This window comes from Salvia hispanica, chromosome 1 (genome assembly GCF_023119035.1).
Source record: "Salvia hispanica cultivar TCC Black 2014 chromosome 1, UniMelb_Shisp_WGS_1.0, whole genome shotgun sequence".
Lineage (NCBI taxonomy): Eukaryota > Viridiplantae > Streptophyta > Magnoliopsida > Lamiales > Lamiaceae > Salvia > Salvia hispanica.
The window spans coordinates 30,283,459-30,295,656 of record NC_062965.1 but is presented as its reverse complement, the minus strand read 5'-3'; the positions used below and the strand labels follow the sequence as shown (position 1 = coordinate 30,295,656).

General features: G+C 36.4%; 2 protein-coding genes across 3 annotated transcripts; one reads left to right on the top strand and one right to left on the bottom strand.

Annotated features, from left to right (window-relative positions):
- The first annotated feature begins 460 nt into the window (after positions 1–460).
- On the top strand, positions 461–4,258 carry LOC125201492. Its single transcript, XM_048099634.1, has 4 exons — positions 461–610; positions 1,167–1,343; positions 1,783–3,006; positions 4,062–4,258. The coding sequence occupies exons 1-4, from the start codon at positions 596–598 to the stop codon at positions 4,095–4,097; spliced, it is 1,452 nt and encodes a 483-aa protein (XP_047955591.1). The 5' UTR covers positions 461–595; the 3' UTR covers positions 4,098–4,258.
- An 89-nt stretch (positions 4,259–4,347) lies between these two features.
- Positions 4,348–6,626, bottom strand: LOC125201491 (TORTIFOLIA1-like protein 5). 2 transcript variants are annotated; one of them, XM_048099632.1, is made up of 4 exons: positions 5,779–6,626; positions 5,622–5,706; positions 5,072–5,541; positions 4,348–4,989 (listed from the first exon to the last, which is right to left on the bottom strand). In XM_048099632.1, the coding sequence occupies exons 1-4, from the start codon at positions 6,562–6,564 to the stop codon at positions 4,594–4,596; spliced, it is 1,737 nt and encodes a 578-aa protein (XP_047955589.1). In that variant the 5' UTR covers positions 6,565–6,626; the 3' UTR covers positions 4,348–4,593. The 2 variants fall into 2 exon arrangements, with proteins under 2 accessions (XP_047955589.1, XP_047955590.1); XM_048099633.1 differs by having other exon boundaries at positions 5,072–5,520; positions 5,779–6,625.
- Between the last annotated feature and the right edge of the window lie 5,572 nt (positions 6,627–12,198).

Genomic DNA, 12,198 nt, shown 5'->3' with positions numbered 1-12,198 from the left:
ATCTAAAAATGATTTTCATATAGTAATGAGCTAAATCAATTAAAAAAAAACCTAATTAGTATAAAAAAAAAATGGATTCTATATTTGATTATTTAATTATATATTATAATTTAGCTATTTTTTTAATGCTACCCTGCATTATACATTAATATACTACTATATATTTCTATTACACTTATCAAACAATTAAAAACCAAGTTGATGTTTGCATCGATCTACCAAACATCAACAATCAATTACTATGATGGTGTAGTAATTCTATTTTACTTAATTAATTAATGTCAACCAATTAATTGAACAAAAAAAATTCCCATCCCAATCCAATTTATTTCCTCTTTATCTATTCAAATTACCGCCACGTCGGACAAGCACACCACAGTAGGCCCACTCGACTGCTTCGCGGTTCGCGCCCATAGAGCCGAAAACTGAAACCACTATCAATCGGATTCCTGAGGGGTAAACTGGAGATTTCACATTCATCGGAGGATTCAGTTCATAACAGACAGCTCAACTGAGGAAACGAGTTTATTTCGGACCGAAAAACCTCAGGAAAAACGAATTATTTTTTCCCAATCTTTTTGAGGAATCGAAGAGAATGGACGCCAAAGAGGTACTCTTTGCCGCTGATTCTGGGTCTAACGCCGCCGTCTCCGCGGCGGCGCTACCACTCTTTTTTTTTTTCAAATAGCCGCACCAACTACCGAATTGATTCCCTTAACCGTTTCTACTCCTGCATTTGTTTGTTCATTGCTGTGAAGTTCGATCCTTTTGTGTTTGCTTATTTTCTTGATCTTCATGCTTTTTCTTTTGGAGATTTCGGTGTGTTTTTCGTTTAATTTGAATGTTCATCTACTTTCTAGTTATTTTAGGAAATGCAGTTGTGATTTGATTATCCCTTTTTGTTTTTATCTCACGTTTGAACTTTGAAAAAGTTATTCTTGAATTTTCACTAGAAGTGATTCAGCTTGTCTTGTGTCTTTTTTCATTTACTTGGATTTAATTCAATAGCTCTAATCTAAAATTTCAAAATGGGGTTAAGTTTTGATGAATTTCCGTAGGTATCTTGGAATGGTTTAGTGCACCGTTGAGGTGTATATGTTGAAATTATCATCTTTTTTTTTTCTTTTGGATTAAGTTGTCTTCTTTGGTTGGTAACTTGTGTGCAGAAAGTGATAGGATTGCAGAAGGCGTATGCTGATATAATATTGAACATATCGAAGGAGGCAGCAGCTCAGGTTATGTCGTCCGAGAAGAGGGCCGTGCAGTATCAGCACGAGCTGAAGGTGGCGAAAGAGGAGGCGTTGCGGATGCTGTTGCACCTCAAGAAAATGATGGATGCTAGGGTGAACTATTTGATCTGATTTTTTTAATATTTAGTGGATTTTCTATGCTATTCATGTGTTTTGGAAATCTGTACATCAGTTAAAAAGAAATTTATGTTTGTTTAGAGTGTAATTGTTATGTTTCTTGAAGTGATTTTCTGATTAGAGATGCTTCATCACTCATATCTTTTTGTGGATTGATTTTTTATGTTTACCTGTTCTTTATCCTTAACTTAATTTTCTTGTAAGCTTCAGATGATCGTTGCTCGTGTTTCTTGAAGTTTCCTTCTTTTTTGTTTTTGATTCTTTGTTACCTTAGTGGCTCAAATATTTCAAGGGTGTTTTGGTGCTATGCCATCTGGTGTGCTCTCATTTTGCTATCAATTGAAGCCTAACCTCTCGTTACATCTAGTGTGCTCTTATTTCTATCATTCTACTCATATTTCAACCACTTTTGCAGAATAGTGAAGCAGATGCTGCTGCGCTGAATGAGCAGAAGAAGATTGAAGAACTAGAAGCTCAGCTTCAGGAAGCTGAAGATATTGTCAGAGATCTTAGGGGTGAATTGGGAGGGGTACAGGCCGAGTTGGAAAGGTTAAAGAAAAGCAATTTGCAGAATGTAAATGAACCTGAGAATGATAGTTTACAGGAGGTGCCTACTGCAATCTACTCATATGAATTTAGTAAACTTCATCAGCCAAACTCTCTAGATGAATCTGCTGTAGCTTCTGAAATCACAATGTTGAGCCCAATGCATAAAAATGAATGTTCCAAGTCTTTTTTTAGCCAGAAAGATTGCATGCGTAGTTCACATATTAGGAGTCAGGATTTGCCTTCAATAGGTTTAAGAGACAACTGCAAAGAGCCCGGGATGTATAGAAATGGCTGTACGCAGAGAATCCATGCGTGTGAGAGGAATCTTTTGGGCAAGAAGTTGTGTCCTGGGAAAACTGATAGCCCAAAGGACAAAAACAGCAGCGAAGAGTGGGAAAAGGATGGATACGCCAGCAAAGCACCATCAATTGGGGCTATAACTCAGAGTGAACTTGAGAATAAATTTTTGGCAGATGTTAATCTAAGTACTTTCCAACCTTTTCGTAGGAAAAGAAAGAGAGCTAATAGGCAAAGAGAAAGTGTAACATGTATGACTAAGAAGCTGAGTGATCCTCCCCAGAAAGCTGATCGATTGCCAGAAATTTCATCAAGACATATTCTTGATTCAGTCAAAGGCGATGCTCACTCTAGTGAGAGTCCTCCAACAGTTGCTCCAATGCTTTCCTCAAGTGAAGTTGAAAAAGACTGGATTGACCAAGGATGTGAAATAATGAAGGAAAAGATGGGGCCGTTAGGGGAGGAAGCTGGATTTGAGGAAAGCTTGTTGCCTCCTGTTTGTAAAGGGGCTGCTGAAAATGATGATATTCCATCAAACAGTTTGGACAGGACTTCATCTGACAGAACTACAGGTCTCCCTAGCCAACCTGTAAGGGAACGGATCATCAAATACACATTTCAAAGGAAGCGCAAGAGAGGAGCTCCGAGTGAATCTGAAATGGCAGTGTCACCTGAAACAGAAAAGAGAAACGAAGATAATAAAAGTACTCTTAAAAACCAGCAGCCATCCAAGGATAGCTTGTTGTCAGAGTCATCCCGAGACAGTAGGCGATTGGCACAAGTTGCTCGTCAGGTTAGTGAATAAAAACCTCTAACTACCTATGAACATTGCTAGTTTCTTGTTTGTGCATTCACTTGGCTCTGGGGATATAGAGTTTGCTATGATGTATTCAGCTCCTTTGTGTTTTGTTTACCCTAGTTCTCTTTTACTTATATGTGCTATTTCGTTACTTTGATAAATCGAAACTCTATTTTGTTTGCACTTATTACCATTTACATATGGAAGTTTCCATGGCTAGATCTCTTTAATATAGTGGAGCATTCTGTTTTTGAAATATTTCATGTACAATAATGCTAGTTCTGATTACAAAGGAAATGTAGAGTAGCAAAATCAGTCCACTGATATGATATTCCATTCAATAATTTCACATGTTGTGTTTTCCATATTGGTTGGTGTAAAATTTCATATGGTCTGTTATGCCCTGAAAATATCTTAATGAAAAAACGCTTAATGGAAGTAAAACAGAGATCTTAAGTCATTATGTTCTCTAAGTTAATCTCAACCTGTCTTTTGGTTATAATGAGTGGGACAGGGAGCAGTATTTGGTGAGGTATCTCAGAAATATTCCAGTAAGAATTTTACTTGTTTAGATTTGAGAATTTAAATTTCTGTGTCAGCCGGTCTTTTCAAAGAATAAATTTTCTTCATGAAACTTCAAGCTATTACTCAAAGCTTCAAGCACGGGTCCTTGAGTTTCTTGTTGAGATGAAATACGTGTAGCAAACAATGATGGTTGAAATAGTTAAATACATTGCACTCTAGCCTGAGAAAGTAAAGATAGTAAATTTCAAGAAATGAGAGAAGAAATACTAGGCAAGTAGCCTTGTTCCTTATAAGTAAGTTGAAAAATGAAATATAGAGGTAAATACAGCAGCCATCTGTGAGTTTATAAGTTTTCAGGAGTAACGCAAGGTTCATATGACTAGTTATATCAGAATGTTTCTTGTATCAGACACTAAACGTCTTCTAAATGTTGTATAATGTCATGTTATCCTCTGCTTTCCTTCTTTGCTTGTTGTGGTCGATCAGTCTTGCCATATGCTTATTACTTGTATTCAATTTGGCAGCTTCTATCCTTGTCTGAGAAGAAGTGGTGGCATTGACGAAGTGTTTCATGATATCGGTGTGTATAATACTATTATCCGACACCATGGAAGAGAGATGATGACAAGAACTTGTAATCATACAGTAGTAAGCTATATCTGGTTTCCCAAGAATTTCTAGTTGCATATTTTCAAAGCTATTCTAAAACAGTGTTTCCATTTGCAGTGTGCATTCAATAGTGTTTTTGGCACTTAAATTTATGTTGAGTTACCCAAATTATAATTTCAAGAGATATGTTAGTCATCATCCTAAATCAAGACAGTTATTATCACTACATATGAAAACGAATTACATTTTGCATCCACTCTACAACTTTTCCAGCCATCTGCTGCTGGAGCAATCGTCGTCAGTCTAACCCTAATCCCTTCTCTCAACAAATTGATGATAAGGAGACAAACAGAGATCAGAACTCTCAGCCACCACTATATTAAGGTTGTCAACTTTTCAGACATGTATAGTTGGTAACAAAGAATGATGTCTGAAGATCCTCCTCAATCAAGCATGACCCTTCACCGAAACTTGTTGAAGAGGGATTTCAGCCAGTGGGTTCATCACTATAACCCCACCGCCCCCACGGAGGGGACGCCTCCGGTTCTGCAACAGAAACCCTCCGCAACCATCTTCGTTCTTGCCAGGAACGCTGCCAGCTGCCCCAACCGATGGTTGGGTTCCACGCAACTGGGAAGAAGCTTGAGGCCCAGCTTGTGTCTTTTTCCGCATCTTCAGGTTGAGGAAATCTGCACCGGGCAACGAACAGCAAGAAGCTCCAGTTGTCGACATCTTTCCAGTGGAGACGGCTAGATCAAACGAGATCTCATCCAGTGCGAGCTCTATACCGTGCACACGCGCCTCCAGTGAATGAATACCTCTCTGTGAGCTCTCAGTAAATCTCTGTATTACAAAAGAAAAATCAAACATCAGTACATCACTAGCTATAGATAACGTTGTACATTCAGCAAGAGAAATATTGCACCTGAAGAATTTCCAACAAATTTGACTGCTGAATTTCAATCTGAACAAGCTGCTTCCTGATCAGAGACAGGCCTTCACAGTCTCTCTGAATCCTACACACATCTTCAGTTTCATTACTAACTACAACCCTATGATTCTGCTTCTCGTAGCTCTCTTCGAACAGAGCCCGTCTGATTTCCTGGTTCTCAAACCGTCCCCCCTCCTCTCCACCCTGCTTACCTCCAGAAACCGACGTGGCAGAAGAGCTAGTAGGAGCAGCCGCAGCGTCTACTTTTGTGTTGGAGGGCTTCTTGCTATCCAATTTTCGGAACATTGGAGGACTAGTTCTGTTCCCATTGCTTCCAACAGAACTCCTTCTCCTTGCTGCAGAAGCAGGAGAGCCATGCGGGCTAATTTTCTTCACTTGTGAAGATGGTTGGCTAATGCCAGTTTTTGAGCCAGGAGCAGTTTCTGCAACGTTCAAAATCATACCTTTAGGCGAAATATCGTTTCTATCAAAAATTGGTACAAACTAGCAGAAAATATCAACATCCAAGAAATCAAAATCATACCTTTAGGTGAAACCTCATCTGTTAGATCAGGAATCTCCTTCCAAGCTTCCATCATTTGGTTCATCGTCTCCCTCGCAGCCTTCACCTGATCAAATCCACACACACATTAATCTCAAAATTTTCAAATTCTTATATCTAAATCGGACAAAACCCAAACCTTGTCGAATCGCTTAGCTTCAAAAGTCTTCAAGCAAGAAGCTTTATATTCGGAGAGCGCATCTCTCTCCACCGCCGCCATTTTCGTCAGCGCCTCCGCAGCAGCCTTCCTTGCCGCCCAATCCTCGCTGCTCAAGAACTCCACCAAACTTCCGATGAGATTCCTCATCGCATTCCTCCCTCCGAGCACTCCCTCAACCTCCACAAGGCTCCCCAACAACGCCAAGATAGCGCCTTTCGCCTTGAAGCTCTCGCATTTCGCGAGCTTCTCAAGCCGCGGCAGCAGCTTGCGGAGGCTCCCCACGTCGGGGCTGCCGGAGCCCTCAACCACCGCGGCGAGGCACAATGCGGCGCCGTTTTGGGCGTTTCCCTCCTGCTCCGCGAAGAGGGCCTCGACGAATGGCTTCGCGACGGAGCTGAATGCGAGGTGAGAAGCTAGGGAGAGGGAGGCGGCGACGCAGGCGGCGCGGACGGAGGAGTCCGGGTCGCGGAGGCGGCGGGCGACGGCGGAGAGGATTTTGGAGAGGTGGGGGGAGAGGGCGGCGCCGTGGTGGGCGGCGAGGACGGAAAACAGGCGGAGGCAGTGGCGGCGGACGGGGGACTTGTCGGAGGAGTCGGTGGCGGAGATGGAGGAGATGAAGGAGGGGAGGGATTCGGCGGGGAGGCTCCGGGCGATGGACTCGAGCTCCGCGGCGGCGGCGGCGTGGGTGTCTCGGTCGGAGAGCTTGTGGAGGCACGTGAGCACGCGGTGCTTCAGGTCGCGAGCCTGCTTGCTGGAGGCCGACATTGTAGTTAATGCGGTGGCGCCGGTAGCATCGCGGTGGTTGGATTTGGAGGGGAGTTCGTTTTTCTGGTTTGTGGTAGTGTGTTTATATATGTAGTGGGGATAGGATTAGGAGGAAAGAGAGGTAAAACGACGTCGTGGGGTTGGATAAAGTGATGGTACGTTGTCGTATTCGGTTGCTCTCCCCGCCATTGCCATGTGCTTTTCGCTCGCTTTCTCAAGTTAGTTAAATAACTTTAATTAATGATTAATTATGAAGGGGATTAGTTTAAGGTGTTGGGGGATTAAGAAATGGAAAATGAGGTGGACATTCTTGTGTGGGGATGTTTTCTTGTTTAATAAACTGTTAGTAATGTTATTTACACAAACTGTCACTCCTCTCATAATCTCGGCTTCCACAATTTAAGTTCATGGAGTATTTCTTAAAATCTACTTCAAATCGAAACTTCACTAAATATCGAGTACGAGGGAGTACTAATACTGCCATACCACACTCTCATTGGACTTTATTTAGGTATATATTAAGGGCCCGTTTGATAAGTTAGTAATGCCAAAATAGATAATTATATATGGACATTTCTAATTATTTGATATTATAGTTTAGCTTAACACAAAATCCAATATAAGACAAAAAAGCCCTCCCAAAAAATCTTACCAAAATTATAACTTTAACCATATTATGTAATCCACCAATTTGTCAAGTTAAGCCATGTTATTTAATATATTATATTATATATAAATTTAGATAATTTCTATTCTATCAAACAATAATTAAAAAAACAATCATATCTTTCTATATCTTGACATGAATCCTGTATTATCTTATTTTACATATTTTCTCATATTCCATCTTTTTTATCAAACGAGTAGATGCACAAGGTAGTTAATGTTGATCGTGTTTTATCATGTACTGTGTAACAGTAGTAGGAGTAATAATTTTTTTCTTTTCAATCTCATGATTAAAGTTCACTTCCGCAATAAACTATTCTATTTGAAATTCGGTTGCCAAGATTAAATCTCGTGATTAAATATGTATCATGTTTGGTTCATAACAATGAACCCTACAACTTAATCCTAAATGGAGTCTCATGGTAATTAGTCATAGTCTCCCCTCCAACTAAAATAATTCCACAACTTAATCCTAGATGGATAGTCTCATTATTATTAGTTATGGCAACCAAACGCCACCATAGGCTATATAGCCTATTAGAGGATGGAAATATTAAATTGAGATGGTAACAAGATATATAACGTGGTCCTAATTTTAGGAATTAATTGTGGAAATGAGGTGTTCGGTTTGCAAGATTGTATCCGAGATTAAATTTTTAGTGTGTTTGGTTCATGATATTCAACCCCACAACTCAATCCTGGATGGGTAATCATGGGATAATTAGTCATAGTTAATCCGACTAAAATAATCTCATAATTCAATTCTAGATTGTATTTTGGTATTATTTTATCTGGCAAACTGAATCAAGTAGTAGTAGTAGTAGGGCATTTAAAAGCAGTTAATTGAGCATAATAATTTCCTATAAAGTAGGACGGTATGGGCATTAACTAACAGTTTAATAGCAATCATGATCGATCAAATTATTTTCATAGGCTATATGGTATAGTATTAATCACAGTCATGTGGTTCAACCCCCGCGAACCCTATTTTTATTTAAAAAACTAAAACTTGACTACTTGAGTGAAGATGTTATAGCAAATTATCAAAAATTAAAATTTAAATATTGAACTTAAATAATGGTAATATTAACTCTTACTTATAATAAAAAAATGAATTAAATGAAAATTTGAAATACTATATAGAATGCAGTTTTGGAATAGATATTACGTCTGCTTTAAAAGAGGTTGATGGAGAATGAATACCAATTATGCTAGCTGCAATACATAAGCTCCAATACGACCTAATTGATTAGATGTGGTTGAAACTTAAATAAGATATTGAATTATATATGTACTGTTCTTCAAATCTATAATTAATTATTTGAATTTACTTAGCTCATCTCTAACATGCGTTCAAGCAGAGAAATAAGGAATTGAGAAAAAAAAAAGTAAAATATATATAGTAGTACTAATAAAATGAAAGATGCTGTAAATCATGAAATAGGACTTATTTATATATATATATATAGATTAATTTGATTAATCTCTTTGTCAGATTTGAGACCTCAGACACACACGAACACACACAAATATGCGTACACTGGTTAATAATACATTCCGTTTTTTTTTTTCCAATATCAACTGTAATATTTTTTGCTGGGGTGCCTTCAACTCTTATGTATGTTAATTTGTATGCCCAAAAATATCAGTACGATCAAATTTGTTAGAAATAATTAAGACAATGAAGTGTAACAAAAGGTATGTCATGACTCATAACTATGCAATGAATAAATCATTTAATTCGTGCGAGATTAAGAAAATTGGACATGCCTAGGTAGTGTCAAAAACCAGGAATACCATATATATAGCACATGGCCGGGTATATATATACGAGTATTACGTAATTTTAGGAATGGATATATTATATTAGGTGTTTATAGGAATAGGAATTAGGATGTGCTTATACTAATTCTATATATATATACGTACAATAGTGTGTCAACATATATATATATGAGTAATGATTGGTATGTTTTGTATACTTGAGTGTGAGAAACTTTCACTTCATTATTATTTTTGATTTTTTGAAATTTCATTTTTTAGGGGATTTTGATATGGCATATATTCATTGACTTGATCTATTGGTCTTAATTGATAGACTTTAATTGGACAAAGCATGCATATAACTTTGTTAAAATCAATATGAATGATAAAATATTTCTAAATTTTAACTTATATACTCATGTGTTTGTTATCTCCAGTTCAGTTGCAAACCTTGTAATATACTAATGCATATGACAGTAATAGTTTCTGACAAATGTATCTCGTGAGATTCTGAGTTTCTTGATAATGACTTCACAATTTAAGGCTAGTATCATGAATTTATCCTATTTTTTATATTAATATATGTTAGTGTTTCACAAAATATACAATTAATGCAAAAATTATGATTTTGCATATTAATACAAAATTGAACAAAAATAAACCTTACCTAATTATCTTTATAATGGGAGGCAATATGATTAGAAGACACATGTGTATGTGGACACGAGTCCAAGAATGGGCATGTGAAGTGTCGTTGCATGCAAAGCAGCCACATAACATGGAAAGTCTTGATCCAAACAAATGACCCAATTTGAAAGGACAAAACTCTAGTAATTAGGGTTTTTTTGGGGGTTGGGATTCTAATCCTTACACATATACATGCATACAGTGATACAGATATTCAGATTTCAGCATGCATGCATGCATGTGGTCCTAAATATATGTACTCATAAATTTGTATTGGGGTTAAGAAGAAGGGGGGTCAATTTCAACTCATGAATAATTCTTCAAAGCGTCATTATGAAAATTTATTAAAATTAAATACAGTTCATAAATATGCTATGCGTGAGAATGTGAAACAGTGAAAAGTTACAAAAAAAGAAAGAAAGAATGGAAATCCTAAATTAATTAGTTGCAAATAATAGAGGACCTACTAATTAGAAGGTTTTAAAAGTCTTGAATGATCATGCAAACTCTCATAATTTCACATGCAAGCAAGTGCACAATCATGTTTTTGTCTTTGGACTATATATATAAAATTTGGCAGTGTTGAATTATAAATTATTCAAAGTAGTAGTAGTAATATTTTTTAGTCAAAATTCCGACAATAACATTAGTGTTAGATGCCGGGATCCTGAAACCACAGAAAATGTATTACTATGTATCTTGGTTTGAAGTTAATAATACTCTTCGAATTTGTTTCAAGTTTCAATCATAAGCAGGCAGCAGACATCACACATGGATTCGCCTACCTGATTTAATTCAGTCTCTATATATCTTTGACTCATCGATTTTAAAGTTGTACAGTATTGATTATTGGATAGTATCGACTCACAATATGAATAGAGCCCGTTTCCCAGTTGAAATATGGAAATAAAAAATCCTGGCTTTATGAATTGTAAAAATAGTTGAGGAACATCTTTTTTGTCCATGAATTTTAACAAAGTATCATTTTAGATCCGTGAACTTTAAAAATATCATTTGGAAGTCTGTCAATTATGAGTTAATATCAATTGAAGTACTTTTTTACTATTTCCAAGTTTTTCTAGACAAAAATACCGTCAATATTTTTAAGGGTGTATACTTTTAATAAACTTATCACATACTCATATTTTTTTATAACTATAGATTTTTTATGAATTTTCTAAATATAATTCGACCTTCAATATTATCGCTTAATTTTATGATATGCAAGAAAAGATCCTTATTCAATTTTTTATTATTAAAGAAAAGTTCTTTATTCAATTTAAAATTCTATAATATAAAAAATTGAAGAAGCAATTTGATTTGCATGTCACAAAATTAAGTAATACAGTATAATATTGAAGGTCAAATTATATTTAGAAAATTCGTCAAAAATATATTGTAAAGATATTTATAAAAAATATGAGTATATGATAAGTTTATTAAAAATATATACCCTTTAAGGTATTGAGCGTATTTTGTCCAGAAAAACTTGGAAATAGTAAAAAAGTACTTCAAATGATATTAATCCATAGTTGATGGACCTCAAATGATATTTTCAAAGTTCACGAACTTAAAATGATATTTTGGCAAAATTCATGGACCAAAAAAGATGTTCCCTCAAAATAGTTAAGTAAGCTAGCTTATCATTTCTGTATTATTTTCAAATTATTTTAGATGTTAAATAATGATATTTTAATTATATACTTCTTCCGTCCTTCATCAAACATCATTTTGGAATATCCACTATTACAATATGAAAAGAACCAATTTAAGAAGATGAGTTTAATAGTACATGACAAAATCGCTAGCTAGTTAATTTGATTTTATCACAAAAAAGTGAAGCAAGTAACTCATGATCATAGCTAGGATCAACATTGATTTGTGTTGAAACAAGCAAGATTATAACTTCGTTCTTGCTCTCATGCAGCATTAATTAGTTGAAACTCTTCGGTGTCGATTTTAAGATAAAATAATACCAAGATACAATCTAGGATTGAGTTGTGAAATTATTTTAGTCATAGGGGATTAGTTATGACTAATTAACCCATAATTATCCATCTAAGATTGAGTTGTAGGGTTGAATCTTATGAACCAAGCACACTATAAATTTAATCTCGGATACAATCTTGCAAACCGAACACTCCCTTCATGTATTCCAAGAGACATTGGTAACAAAAAAACCGATCGATGGCGCCTCCACCAACGGTCCAAAGCCAGCCAGACATCCCATATTTCTCGGCATCGAACAGCTCGATGCCAATATTCATGCCAACCGGACGACCTTTCTTGTTCTGAGTCTTGTTGCCTAGTTCAAGAATTTGTACACACACCAACTCAAATAAGTTACCAAAATTTATTTTATGGATGAAAAAAATCTGTCCACATTTATTAGTAGCCATCCTCTCTAGATTTATTCAACGCCATTTCATCAATCAATGAAACTCACCATACTATGTGTATACAATCCTCTAATATGTTAAAGGACTAGCACCCAAATAAAAGAAGTTGATTTTTTCT

Bases quoted from the DNA above. Each gene is read 5' to 3' on its own strand.
- LOC125201492 (XM_048099634.1), top strand. The intron at 1,344-1,782 runs GTGAACTATTTG...CCACTTTTGCAG, and splicing joins AGAAAATGATGGATGCTAGG to AATAGTGAAGCAGATGCTGC. The intron at 3,007-4,061 runs GTTAGTGAATAA...TCAATTTGGCAG, and splicing joins TGGCACAAGTTGCTCGTCAG to CTTCTATCCTTGTCTGAGAA.
- LOC125201491 (XM_048099632.1), bottom strand. From the start codon at position 6,564: ATGTCGGCCTCCAGCAAGCAGGCTCGCGACCTGAAGCACCGCGTGCTC. The intron at 5,707-5,778 runs GTTTGGGTTTTG...GGATTTGATCAG, and splicing joins AAGCTAAGCGATTCGACAAG to GTGAAGGCTGCGAGGGAGAC. The intron at 5,542-5,621 runs GTATGATTTTGA...TTTCGCCTAAAG, and splicing joins AGATGAGGTTTCACCTAAAG to GTATGATTTTGAACGTTGCA.